We start from the raw sequence: 14,993 nt of genomic DNA, 5'->3' as shown, positions 1-14,993 counted from the left end.
AAAGTTATCCAACAGATCCACATCGATCAGTAAGCAGCAGTGTGTGAAACTACAAAAACAGCAGGCAATATTATAGACTCTTGCACAACAGCAAGAAATTGCTAAAGCCTCAGAATGTTTTAGTGTGCATTAAATTTATCCCCTTCTGAGACAGGAAAATTCCTCGAATCACATTGAGGTGTTTAGTCTTAACACACTTCTTGCAAATCTTTCCAGGCTTCATATCCCTATGTAACAGCAAATGATGAGAAAGGAACTTACTGAGTGCTTCAGCTAAGTAAAGAAATACAGACATATCCTAAAACTAAGATAGTCTTCTAGATTATGAAAACAGTTGTAAAAATGTGTTTAATATTTTTAACTAATATATTAAGCAAATATATTTGAAAGAAAAATGCTATTATGAGTATAAACCTCAGTGTGAGTTAGTGAATTTTCCTGTTTCAGACAGGGATAGATTTAAAACTCACTACAGCATTCTGAGGAGCCAAGGGGTGACCATGACCCGCTAACATTTTTTAACACAATTTGTCTTGTCTACACTAGGTACAAAGTCACATTTAAAGTTGTGTTAATATTTTGAAATGCTATCACTTTTTTCATCTACACATGCTCTAGAGGCTTCAAACAGACACTGAAAAACTAATGCCTAGCTTTGTACTCTGCATCCTCTAAAGAAAGCTTTTTTATCAACCATCCATTTTATACACTATGTTACAGCAGATTACACTGTGAAAAATTACCCTATGTAACCTGTATCGTGCTATGTTAGAAGTGTAACTACATATAATTAACTGCACAGTTCTAGGAGCAGACATTTCCCAACATTAGCTACTGGTTTAAAGCTATTACTATTAGGAAATCTCGACTGTCAGACAAAGAAAAAAGTACCATGTCAAGTATATGATGCAGGCACATTCCACTGCAATGTATACTACCACCGTTTACTGGATTTTAAATAAGACCTAAATTTTCTTCTCACTGCCTGAGTGTATCAGCTAAAGTCTTAGAATAACTCTGCCTCATCAGTTTGAAAAATGAAATCACCTGGAGTTGAAGCTCATCTTCACACAAAGGGAATAAAATGAATTGGTCATAAGCCTAACTAATTCTGTGTTTGACCATAGGGTAAGCAGCTTACATGTAAATTACAGCACTGCGGGTTCTACTGGGCAGTTTCAATTGAATAATATAGCCACTAAAAATCAAGATAAGTGTTTGGGAAATCCCAGCAATTTTATCTGGAGTAGGCTAACATTTCTCTCACTTTCTAAGAAAGGCAAAAAGTCCACCTCAGAAAACAGATATTCCTTGGTAAGTGTAGTAAGTGCAGGAGAATCCAGGTGTTTGAGGGACAACTCTTTATTTTATAAGATAGTAAACATCAGTAAAATAAGGGAAACTGGAACACTATAAAATATGCCTTCATCTTCACCTGTAGGACCTAATGGAGGAACAAGAAACATAAAAGCAATTGCCCATGAAGACATACCCATGTGTTCATGAGTGGATAAAGAATCTCAAGCTTTCACACATTACCCTGGCATGCTAAAATGAAATTCAAGTTAATATTAACAGATTGATAGTCACTGAAAATGTTTGGTAATAACAGTCACAAATTAAGGCTATTTAACCCTCATTGTTGGGATAATGAAAGCTAACGGAAAAACAGATGTGCCATAACACCTAGCACAAAGACTGCTTTCTAACTGGGTTCTTCAGGTGCTACTGAAATACAAATAATAATAAAAGGAAGTAAGGCGTGAACTCTCAAAAATATGGTGATAAAAGAGGTGCCATAGTATGTAGGATGATTACAAGCATAAAAAGACAGTTCTCATGTCCAAAAGTTTCAGCAACGTCACTAAAATAATGCCATTGCAATCAAATTATGCAACTTTTGGATTAGAAAGGCCATTCTTTAAATGTTCATTTCTGGAAGTGTCAGGTTTAGTGTCACCTCTCTTCACTAAAACTATACTTCAAGAACACTCAAGTCAGAAGGTGAGGATCCCTTCTAATGAACTCAGAGAAATGTTGATAGTCTTATGTACTACAATTCCCTAGTGAAGAGGGAATCGGTTGCAGCATTGCCTATTATACACTTTACTCTTGCATTGTCCTTACTTTACTATTTAAGAAATTATTCATATTTACACTGCAAGAGCACTCAGACTCCAGTCAGGAAAAGAGTTCCATTGTGCTAGGCACAAATGTATATGAAGACATGGTCCCTGCCCCAAAGACCTTGCTGTTGAATATCTCCCAGCTAATCACCAATAGAAGTTGTCCAATAAGGATATGTCTATACTGCAATTAAAAACACATGGCTGGCCTATGCCAGATGATTTGGGCTTGCAGGGCTCAGGCTAAGCGGTTGTTTAATTGTAGTGTAGATGTCCAGGCTCAGGCAGCAATCCAGGCTCTAGGACCCTGCAAGGTGGAAGGGTCTCAGAGCCCAGGCTCTAGCTGGAGCCCGGACATCTACACTGCAACTCAGCAACCCTGAGCATGAGTCAGCTGGCATGGGCCAGCCCTGCGTTTTTAATTGTAGTGTCAACAGACACTAAGAGACATTACCTCGCCCACCTTGCCTCTCTAATAACTTAAGGGCATTTTAGTTTTATACAAGTCACTGATATTTAAACTTTTGGTATGTCTAATCTTTTATGAGTGACTCAATTCAGATGCTCAGTTGGCAAGATAAATCTGTTTCCTTCCATCTTTTCTCTAAATCAGACACATAGATTATTAAGTAAAAGTTTGTGATCGCAGATTTAACAAAAATGTAATTTTATGAATTCTACAACAGTGAATGCTAAAATTTCTTCCAACCGTATTAAAAAAGTGACTTTCAGATAGTAAAAATAGTAAAAGTTAGACATGAGATGCAACTGTCAGCCCAGATAAGAGACTCATAACAACTCATCAAAAGATATTAATCCTATTCTGAACACTAGATACTTTGTTTCAAGCTGTACTCAGTAAATTCTTCAAAGGTCACAGACCAATCATTTCCCTTGTGTGCAGTTTACCAGAGTCAGTTACAAGCCATCAGACCACATTTAAATGTGGGAAGAAGTGCTTTGTTGAAATTCACTTTATGGCATCTTTATATATAAAAAAAGACAACAGATTAGGGAAACAAGCATGTAATCAATACATCTATGTTTCCAAATTACACACACACACACTTTAGAGCAGACCCTAAATATCACAATTTCAATTCTAAAAATGTCAAATAATTAAAAGTTACTGCCTTCCGATTTTTAACTGGATTCCACTAGAACGTTCTGTAAACTCATTCTGAGATTCTGAGAAACATACATATTCAATGAGATGAATATGACATTGAAAAAGGATGTGAATTGGAAACACAATCTCTCAAAATGCCACAGAATTTAAGAACAGCTAAAGGAAAAACGCCAAGCAACTAATGTCTAAAAAGCAAGCGCTTAAAGGTTTTTGGGCATCACTGAATAAAGTTGTAGTATCTTAACCCTTTGTTTATCATACTAAAATGTATGAACTTCCTTCTAATACAACAACAGTGGGATAAAAAGTTTCATTTGGTTTGGTTACCTAAAGTCTGAAACAACTCATCTAGCGATCAAAGAACATCAAACCCAGGGAAGTTTTATGTCATGAAAATTACGACTATCCTGACTAATTATCTTGACATGAAAGTGTCTGCAATACAATTCTATGTGGAATAACTGTTTAACAGCTGTACCATAGCCTGACTTGATAGCAGATGTCACTGTACTTACTCAGTGTCTGAATGCCAGCAGGGGTTACATGGGTACAAAGGAAAATGAGGCACAATGTTGGAACTGCCCAGTACAGAAAAATTGCTCATCTGTCTGCAACTCTGTTTCCCCTCCCTGACCGCTCTTCCAAATCTATCCTAGAAAGCTAGTGAAACCATAGTTTCCAAAGCTGGTTAAAAAACATTTATTTCTGTTTCCGTAGTTCAGAATTAAATGTCACTTGTATCGGAATTTGCTATGTGCAGTATTTTTCTCATATTGATCATGCTTGTGTTAGTTCTTTTTTTTAAATTGTGTGGAATTGTACATAGAACAAACACTATTGCCATTTTAGCAGGTAAAACTAACAAATGATGCTATTTTATAGAAGGATTTACAAGAATGAGAAAATATGGAATGTTAAAAATTTATTTAATTCCCCAATTGGGAGCTGGCAATAACATTTAATTTTTTTCAAGTCAATGTTTTGTTTGAAGCTACCCCTTACAGTTGTATGTTTCTGGTCTATTTCAAAAATCAATCACCATTACTTTTGCTAGTTTCTTGGGGAAATGTCAGCACTTTACACTATATTGTTTTATGTCATATTGACTAACTTGTGAAATGGCTTAAAAATGGGAATTTTGATCATGGTCTAAGAGCTTAACAGAAGTTATTTCTTTCATTGCTAAACTTACTGGGGCTGGATACAAAGTCAAAAGATGTTGCTAAGCTAACACTACTTCACAAAACAATGGACACAGGAATGTCAAACCAGTTTTAACCAGTAATGATCATGGGGAGGGTTACACTTAAAATGCTGCAGCGGTATAGATGCTAGCGTTTCAGTAAATATGCTAATATGCCCGGTATCGTTATTCCACCTCCGCTAGAGGCAGTAACTATGTTGATGGGAGAAGCCCTTCCGTCAACATAGCACCGTCTACCCTGGGGGCTAGATCAGTAGAACTGTGTTGCTCAGGGGTGTGGTTTTCTTTACATTCCTGAGTGACGTAGTTATGCCGATGTAAGCTTATAGCGTAGACCTGACCCAAGTGTTATTTATTTAATAGCCCTCCTCTCAGTGTAAATCATTCTTAAACACTAAGGAACTAAGTGAACTAAGGAAAAGATATTGAGTACCAAACAAGCCCCAAGAGGACTAGAATGTTGAACTGCTCACTATAAAAGGAACAATGTTACTGGTACTTCAGTATTTTGTCCTGTTCCACAAAGAAGTGGAAATGAGGGTTGTGACAGAAAAAACAGCAAGATGACACTAGCTGATTCATACCTGGAGTTTTCCTTCTATTCAGACTTTCACGTTGTTAACCGTATAGGACCTCATTTCAGGAGGCAAACAACAGGAAAAGCCGTAAAGTAGTTTTCTAAGGAAACCTCAACAATAAAATGCCACCTTGTATTGACAACCATGTTAGAATCACAGAAATGTAGGACCAGAAGGGACTTCAAGAGGTTATCAAATCCAGCCTGCTGTGCTGAGGCAATGCCAAAAAAACCTAAACCATCCCCGACAGGTGTTTCTCCAACTGTTATTAAAAACCTTCAAAAATGGGGATTTCACAAATTCCCTTGGAAGCCTGTACAAGAGTTTAACTATCCTTATATCCTAATATCTAACCTAAATCTCCCATTTTGAACATTAAGCCTATCACTTCTTGTCCTACCTTCAGTGGACCTGGCTCACAATTGATCACCATCTTCTTTATAACAGCCCTTACATATCTGAAGACTTATCAGGTCCCTCCTCCTCAGTCTTCTTTTCTCAAGATTATACATGCCCAGTTTGGGGGCTTTTTTTACCTTTCCTTATAGGTCAGATTTTCTAAATCTTTTATCATTTTTGTTACTCTCTCCAATTTGTCCCCATCTTTCCTCAAGTATTGTGCCAAGAACTGGAAACAGTACTCCAGCTGAGGCCTCATCAGTGCCCAAGAGAGCAGGACAATTACATCCCATGTCTTACAAGCAACACTCCTATTAATACACCCCAGAATGATATTCGCTATTTTCGCAACTCCATCACATTGGCAACTAATAATCAGTTTGTGACCTACTATAACTCCCAGATCCTTTTCTGTGGTAATAAAACTGTTGAGTCAGTTATTCCACATTTTGCAGTTGACCATTTGATTTTTCCTTCCTAAGTGTATTTCTTTGCACTTCTCTTTATTGAATTTCATCCTGCTGATTTCAGACCAATTTTCAAATTCAAAATGACCCTGACAAATTACAAACCTGTCTCCCAAAGTGCTTGCAACCCCACACAGCTTGGTGTCATCTGCAAATTTCATAAGCACACTCTCCACTCCATTTTCCAAGCACTTAATGAAAATATTAAATAGTACTGGAACCAGGACTGACCCCTGACGGTCATTAGATACTCCCTCCCAGTTCGATAGTGAACCACTGATAACTAGTCTGAGTACAGTCTTTCAACCAGCATGTTTTATTCTAATATACCAATGCAGAACACAGAAAGCACAACTCATCTTGTACATCAACTAGAACAACTTATAGTAAATACACTAGTCTCTTGAAAGCTTCATTGGTAGAAGCTGAAGAATCTTTATCTAAACTTACTTGTTAACTCAAGCTCTCCTATGATCAAAACCTATAATTTGTCTTAAGTTGTCTACATGGTCAATCTAATGTAGACAATATACAGAAATGAATTTCCATCCCCAACTTAAAAAGCATTTTAGATCTATTTATGATTTTTGCAGACTTTGCTATAATTTGATAATGATAAAAATAATCAATCTGTCCAAGAATATAACAATTCTGACAAACAATTCTAACCCTAAGACACCATAATAGAAATTTGCTATTGCCGGAGGAAAATGTACAGTCTATGCTGGGTCACTAGCCTATTAGCTTTTTATTTTACGTTCCCAAAAGACAGACAACAAAACACATAAATCTTGAAAAGCGTGAAGTTGGAAACAAAGTCTCAAGAAAATAGAAGCATGCAAATTAGGTCAATCCACTTATTCAGCCTTTTAAACTAAATTTTCAACAGATTTTGTTTCTTATTTTAATTGTGCAAGAGACACAAATTCCACTTGCAAACTGCAAAAGGAAAGCAATATGAGGTTCTTTCAACTTTGGCCTCATGAAAAATAGAAGTTCAAAACCCTTTCACAGAAATATGCTATTTAAGGAATAAAATTAAGTTAGTCAGATCCACAGATGCTTAGCAGCATAACAAACTGCCTGCTACTGGCGTCTTAGAAACTGTTTCTAAAACACTGTTTCAAAATCTTTTTCCACATCCCCACATCACATGCTAATATTCTGAAGACTCTAAACATTAATATGCTATAAATTATTAACTGTTCTGCAATCGTGCCTGGTAACCTCAAATCATCTAGCCCATTCTGTGTCTATAAGATAGTCCGCCATACTGCTCTAAAAGACAATCACAGCCTTCCCATACTCTTGACCCTGTCCACATGCACTCATTTTTTAACCTGTCTCCCCCAGAAAGGAAAGTACTTGATTCTTTTCAAAAGTGGTAGGCAGTAAATTCTCAAATTTAATACTGAAAAAACAATCCAATTAAGTATTTATTGGCAATTTACAGAAGAGAAAGTAAACAGATATAAAAAGGCATTTAAAATCATGCTTAACAGCATCTCTACAGTTAGATCCTGAAAGATGGCTTTAAGACTTAAAAGTAGACACTATTAAAGAATTTAAACAACTGTTTCATTATGAAGAGCAGTGCAGTCTCTGACAGCATATTTTAGCGAGTGACGGCCCATTAGAGGAAGAAGTGCATTTATCCTTAGAAATCTCAGTTAAGGGACCCTCATCTGATATGCAGATATCAGTTACTAAGAAAATAAGTATATTTTGTAAGCGTGTCAAAGAAATATTTGCATTTGTTCCACATTCTCTTGTTTAAATACACAAAAATATAAAATCCTTTTCCTAAAACATATGAACATTGATAGCAATTGTATTTAATTAGTAACTGGTAGCACTGAATGCCTTGATCACTCATTTCCAAAATATTCCATTCTACCAGTTTTAGAGAGGTAAACAAAGAACCATGAATGTTTCTTTCTTAACTGCTACTTGGAATAAAGACAAGATGTAATTATCTCAATTTAGCAAAAGTTTGCCTTTAACACATTTCCTTTCACTGACCCTGAGACATGCCTAAAGTCCACTAACACTTTAAATGGAAAAAGTAAACATTTCAACTTTTGTATGAAGGCTGATTTTACGGAATTTCAAGGATTAAAAAGTGGACTAAATGTAGCCTGTCAAAAGCTCTGAACTATGAACCTGTAAATTCACAATCACTGCAGGACCACTGTAATTAAAAGAAAAATCACAAATTTCAGCACTACTAGGCCCATGATACAATACTCAAACAGAATGGATATTATAAGTAGGATTTTCTGAAAACAAGTTTTTCCGCAGCAAACTTTATGAAAATAAACTTCCAGGGCATTCAAGATTCAACTTCAAGCCCCTCTTCAAGTATCAACTGGCTGTAGTCTCTTTCCCCCACCTCAAATAAAGGCACAGACATCTGGAAAGAAAATTTCAAGTGGAAATGCAGTAATGATAATCCTTAATAGCATACAGATCCATGACGCATATAAAAACATCTGCTTACTCCCCTTCTACAGAAGGGTCTACAAGAACAGATTTTATGGCAACACATGGGTGTTTTGGACAGAGAGAGGAAGAGATAAAAAGCACTATCCTTCAGTCAGTGTAAATGTTGTCTGGGCCTGATCCAAAGCACATAATGTCAATGTGTGTCTTTCACCAACTATACATGGACAGAGGATAAGGTCCTCAGGGCCATGTTTCAGTAAAATAATCTTGCAAAGTAGTGCGTGACAAAAGACAATGGACTTCAGAAAATACTACTTTGTTCTATTTATTAGTAATGATACTTTAATAGAAGAGACAACTTAAAGTCATATGTTGTAAACAAATGTTTCTCTATTTATATTACTAACACCAAGTTATTATATTCTATGTAGGTTCTTACACTGCCATAATCACTGTAGCATCTAAGCACTTTCCAGTAGCGCATTAAGTGACATGACTAAAACTCATCTATTATGTGTGGAATGTTCTTTCCTATCTTCTTCTCAGAGGGAGACTTGTGTATAAAGTGAAGTGTTTTGGGGTGGGACTTTTTTTAAACATCCATACTGCTTTGTGTTTATGTTAGAGAAAGCAAGTTGAAGAAGTGTGCCTTGTACCTGGCATGAAAGGCAATGGTTTGTGATGGTCCTTAACTCCTGTACAAGTTCATTCCAGTCTCAGAACAACCCCGAAGAAAGTTCTGTGTTCTACACAGACAAGCTTTACCTTTATGGTAGAAATATAAGAAGAGTCATACTGGGTCAGACCACTGATCCATATAGCCCAAAATTCTGTCTTCCTGCAGTTGCCAATGCCAGGTGTTTCAGAAGGAATGAATAGAACAGGTAATAATCATCAAATGATTCATGCAGTCAGCTATTCCCAATCTCTGGCAAACAGTAATCCCTGCCTATCCTAGCTAATAACCATTGATGAACCTATCCTCCATGAACTTATCTAATTCTTTTTTGAACCCTGTTATAGTCTTGACCTTCAGAACATCCTCTGACAAGGAGTTCCACAGGTTTACTGTGTGTGGTGTGAAGAATTACTTCCTTATGTTCGTTTTAAACCTACCTATTAATTTCATTTGGTTATCCCTACCTCTTGTGTTATGAGAAGTAGTAAATAACACTTCCTTATTTACTTTCTCCACACCAGTCATGATTTTATAGACTGCTATCTTTTCCAAGCTGAAAAGTCCCAGTCTTATTAATCTCTCCTCATATGGAAGCTTTTCCATAACCCTAATAATTTCAGTTGCCCTTTTCTGTATCTTTTCCAATTCCAATGTGTATTTTTTGAGATGGGGCAACCAGATCTGCATGCAGTACTCAAGATGTGGGCGTACCATGGATTTATAAAAAAGGAATAAAATATTTTGTTTTATTAATTCCCAATATTGTTAGCTTTTTTGACTGCCACTGCACATTGAGTGGATGTTTGCAGAGAACTATCCATAATGGCTCCAAGATCTCTTTCTTGAATGGTAACAACTAATTTAGACCCCATCATTTTATATGTATAGTTGAGATTATGTTTTCCAGTGTGCATTACTTTGCATTTATCAACATATAATTTCCTCTGCCATTTTGTTGTCCAGTCACCCAGTGTTGTGAGATCCCTTTGTAACTTTTGCAGTTTGCTTTGGACTAAACTATCTTAAGTAGTTTTGTATCATCTGCAAATTTTGCTATCTAATTATTTACCCCTTTTTCCAGATAATTTATGAATATGGAACTGTACTGGTCCCAGTACAGACCTCATTGTTCTTGAGGAGCAGAGTTTTCTTAAAATGTTTTCGCATGTCATTTTTGTAACTATTTGTGGTCTCTTTGCTGAGATGCAAAAAAATAATAAACGTAACCCATAAAGTCAGGTTCACTTTCAGATTCTTAGTGCTGCAATGGATATCAAAAACTGCAGGAGGATATTTATTTACTTTAAAACAACTTTTTCAATTCTATTAGTTCTAAGTTTCATAAAAGCTTGTTTTTAAACAATATAAATGTGCAACTGTAGTTAAGTTGAGAGTATCAATTTAACTATAGACCATTTAATAAAAGGTTTCTTTCCTTAATTTATATCACAGAGAGAAAGAGAGTCACTTAGTCTTCTAGCCCATTCTAGTCCAGGACTGTGCCCATCTTTATTTTTGGTAGGGCTTAATACAGTCTAGTTTTAAATGCCTCAAGTAATGAGGTTGCATTACTCTGTTTGGGGACACTATTTCATGATCTAGTGGGTTTTCCCTCTACCTAAAATGTGATATGCTCTCAAAAAATACTACAAAATACTACAAAAATAGTTTGAAAATTAAAATTCAAAAGTAGACTGATTTTTCTACAGAAAGACCTAAATTCATTTATTTTAGGGAGGCCCTACTGCGTTTTGGAATATTTTTGCTTGTTTATTAATGGTTACAGCACATGTAGTGATTGAAGGTGCTTTAAGTTACAAAAATAAGATACAAATGAGATACGCCACCCTAAAACTCCTAGTAGGCCCTAGAAGACCAAACTTTAAAAATAAAAACAACCCAAACAACCAAACCTAGAAAAATACCCAAACAAATAAGATGCAAAACAAAACTCATCTAAACCAAAACAACCCAACACTAATCAAAATAAATTAGCCTTACATTGGGGCCTGAAGCTTGCCCAAATTGGGCTCTGGCAGATCACCAAGAGGAGAAAATTACAAAGGCCTGGGTACTTAACATGAAAACGCTGCTGTCAAACCTGGATAGTTTTACCAGATCATCCCAGCCAGTCTCAATTACTGCCATGGAGAATAGGGAGAGAGACATCTCATACTTGAGTCCTAGACCATTCAGGGCTTTAAAGGCAATAAAAATTTGTAACAAATAGGAGGTCAGTTCAGAGATTTCAGGAGTATGCTATGTACTCTGGTATGTCCTGGTCCCACTCATGTGGTGGGAAGCTGCTTCCTGCATCAGCTGAAGCCACCATGTGGTCTTCAATGGTACTTTGAAGTAGACCACATTACAGTATCTGAAAAGCAGAGGTGATTGGGGATGGGAGGAAGCGGCACATAGCTCTGAAAAATGTATTCAGAAAGCCAGATGTTGACTGACCTACAATGCAAACTCACACTTGCCAGTCACTTTAAGCATATAGAATCTTACCGACAAAAGGTGTTCTGGTTAGCAAATCATTTATGAAAATAAACTAGAGTTGCTCTGCTTGCTCTGATTTTTTTGTTTGTTTAATAGAGATTAGTCCTTCTTGCTCAATAATTTACTGTTTTACTCACTTTGAAATATGAATTACAATAGTTTTTATAAATGAATGGAAAGACCGTCTAAGTAACTACCTCTATCATCCATTGAAATCCTATTTTGTAAATTTTTAAAACAAAGCACTTTGGCAAATAATATTCTTCTGTTTCCAAAAACAACAGCAAACAAGAGTTTTCCTCTTTATTCAGTGACCAGAAACAATACTCCTGGTACAATATGCAGTGCTAGTTCACCTCCCTCAGTGGTGATATCAAAAGGTCCTGCATGCACAAGCAAAGAAACCTGAAAACGCATTGCTAGCACTGTAAAAAAAAAAAGTGAGAGCTGTATGCACTGGACTGCAGACACTGTACTTCAGTGAAGAGTTATTCAAACTGGCTTCTCAGATGAGCAGCTGCTAGGCAGTCAGAGATGCAACCAGGGGATAAACCTTCACTTTTGTAACATTATTGGCTGGTTATTCTCATGGCTGTTTTAATAATAGTTCAGGGAAGTGGCTAATTATCTATTTGCCATTCACTGATAATACCTGAAGACAGAGTTTAAGTGTGTAAGAATATCCTGACAGGTTTGCTCTGAACTAAATTCCAAAGTCACCTTACCAGCATAAAGATCGCTCTCAGAATGGGCAAAGCAAATGAGAAGAAATCTCAAGAAAAATTAAAAATCTCAGGATGAAGTAAATAAGGTAAGGTGGAAAGGGGAAGATTTTTTTCAGTATAATAGCTCAAAAAGTTTCAGAATATTAGTGTATCATCCCTGCCTCTTTGCCTTATTCATGTACCTTATCAAAACTGTAAAAAAAAAAACCAAACCCAAAACTTTAAACTTCAAATACATGGGAATTACACAATAAAATGATTACAGCATCCCTATCATGCAAACTAGAAGACAATCAACGTTCTCTTTAGTGCTTCTTTACCAGAACTGTAACTCCCATGTTCCAGCAAACTCATAACTGGAAGGGCTTTGTTTCTATACAAGTAGGAAAGGATTCCTCCTGTATACCTACCTTTAATTATTCCATAAGTATATAAAAATATGTTTAAAAAGCTCAAATCCTTAACTCCTAACAGATGTTGGCAAGCTCAATTCCACAACATACATAACAAAGCAAATGATAAAAACCTAAGGCCTTATAACACCAGTACACAAAGAGATGTTTTCCTGCATTACTGGGAGCATAAGCAGTACCATTCCTTTTAAAATTATGGAAAAAAATGCTCTATGATTCTAGATAAGCCAAAAAGGAGCTTACTGTGCAAAAATAACTGGCCCCAAAGCATGCCACATTATAATTATAAAAAATCCTCATCTTTTTGAATGTTCAAAAAAAATTAAAGAGAAGCTCAAGCTTTTCTTGCAAAGGAACTATATTCATATCTGTTTTTAAAATAAAGGTAAAAGCGAATGTCTTATCTTTACAGGCCCCCTATCTTTTCTGCAGGTTATCAACACCAGACAATATTGCTAAAAAATATTTAGAGACAAGGTAGATGAACAGAATGCAACCTCCATAATCAACTTCATGTTTACTATAGATAAGTATACACAGCAGGATCTCTTATACTCTGCCCCCCAATCACATGAAGGATCTATTCAAATACAGCGAAAGGACACAACATAGAACAAACCAGTCAACCTAAACTAAGTCCCTGCTTACATGTCAGAAACGCATCAGGCAGGAGGAGGGGGGAATGTGCAGTCTAAGAACTAATGTTGAGACTCACTGGGAAGGTCTGTGCAGCCATGTAGTCCCAATGACCAGTGTCTCTGTGTGGATCAGAGAAATACATAGTCACAAGCCCCAGGCCAAGAAATTCCTCTTCCTTCCACCCAGAAAACCCTCAGTGAAAATCCCTTCCAAAGGCACTGACTTTTTATAAAGAAAAGGCCTAACACTGTAACAGTATACACCCCAGACCCTCCCCCAACCCAGCTGTCTTTGTTTGGTGTTTCCATTTGACTGAGATGCAGTTTCATATAAACATCCACTTCATCCCTCCCCGAATTCCTCATTTTTGAAGCTTTAATACTACGTCTCAATGACAATTAGACAAGTTAAATTAATAAAAAAATAACACTGAGCAAAAGCAGTAAGTGATTTTTCAGAGGGGCTGGAACTGACAGGGAAAAGGACAACTGAGCTAGCTCCCTCCACTCCTTTCAAGGAAGTGGATAAAAAATGATTGTACGTGGAGGAAACTGACCATGAAAATGACCATAACTCAGGGGAGTCACCCCACCACCCGGATGGAGGGTCCCAGCCCTGAAATGAGTGGGAGGCAATTTCACCAATAAGGGGATAAGTTGACTTGGAGGAGAGAGGGGAATGAACGGGCAAGACTCAGACCCCACCCTCCAATAAAGACGCTGCCCATCACAGTGGCAGTATCTAACCATGGGGGGGGGGGGGCATTGCTGCCCATCCCCCAAACCTGTGGAAGGGGCAGAAAGCAGCAGCCCCTCATACTCTCTCCCACAAAGCCTGCGCTCACTACATATTATCCCCCCCCCCCCGAGTCTATGGCCAGCGCGATGTGGAGCAGATCCCCACGGATCCCCTCCAGCCCAGAAGAGGGGAGACGCCCCCCACCTCCCCTTCTTCACCCCAGGTCACCCCGTCCCCAGCCCGGGCGCTGGGGGAGGGGCAGCGAGGAAACAGCACCTCCCCCCCCCACACACACACACAGCCCGTGGGAAGAGCAGGCCCCTCGGCCCTTTCCCCAAGAGCGGGCATCGCCCTCGCCCCATCCTTCCCCTCAGCCGCCGCCGCCGCCCCCCTCCCAGGCCCCGACCAGCCCCGCCCCCCGGCTCCAACCTCAGCCCACGCAGGGAGCAGCCCCCCGCCTCCCGTTACCTGCTCGTCGAAGCGGTTCACCACGGCCTGCACCCACTCCACCGGCTTGTGGGCCGCCATGGCCCGCTGCCTGCCCGGCCGGCTCCCCGAGGGGAGGGAGCTGGGGGGGGGAGGGTCTCTGTGTCCCTGCCTGGCTCTCAGCTCCCCGCAGCCATCAGAGCTCCGAGGCCGCCATGACACCACACCGGAAGCAGGAGCCCAGGCCACCCCCACCACCAGCCCAGGCAGCAGCGGAACGTACGGCCGGGGAAGCTGGCGGAGCGGGGGAGGGGAGTGAGTGAGGGGGGGGGGGGGAGCCGTCGCAAAGCGCATGCGCAGGGACGGCAAGGCCGGGACGCATGCGCGGCCGGAGCGGGAGCCAGCCGGAAAGCGCGCATGCGAGCTCGGGGGGAGGGGGGCGTTGCGCGTGCGCAGTGGAGCGGGAAGCGGGGGCAAACGAGGCAGGCGCGTGGGATAAGGGAGACTGCTGCGCATGAGCGCAAAG

At 38.9% G+C, this 14,993-nt stretch overlaps 1 protein-coding gene across 15 annotated transcripts in view; it reads right to left on the bottom strand.

Annotated features, from left to right (window-relative positions):
* NF1 (neurofibromin 1) overlaps positions 1-14,716 on the bottom strand; it is a 147,641-nt gene extending 132,925 nt beyond the window's left edge. For all 15 annotated transcript variants that reach the window (XR_010917991.1, XR_010917990.1, XR_010917993.1 and 12 more), the window contains exon 1: positions 14,510-14,716. Coding sequence is in view for 10 of the 15 variants with exons in the window: in XM_067538044.1 (XP_067394145.1) it covers positions 14,510-14,569 (60 nt within the window). In the remaining 5 variants the exon portion in view is untranslated. The remainder of the gene's footprint in view (positions 1-14,509) is intronic.
* Positions 14,717-14,993: the final 277 nt, after the last annotated feature.

The sequence above is a fragment of the Emydura macquarii genome, unplaced genomic scaffold, assembly GCF_026122565.2.
Source record: "Emydura macquarii macquarii isolate MOO-44397 ecotype Brisbane River unplaced genomic scaffold, CSIRO-AGI_Emac_v2 contig_450, whole genome shotgun sequence".
NCBI lineage: Eukaryota > Metazoa > Chordata > Testudines > Chelidae > Emydura > Emydura macquarii.
The sequence above is the reverse complement of the archived record's forward strand: the minus strand, read 5'-3'. Positions and strand labels throughout refer to the sequence as shown.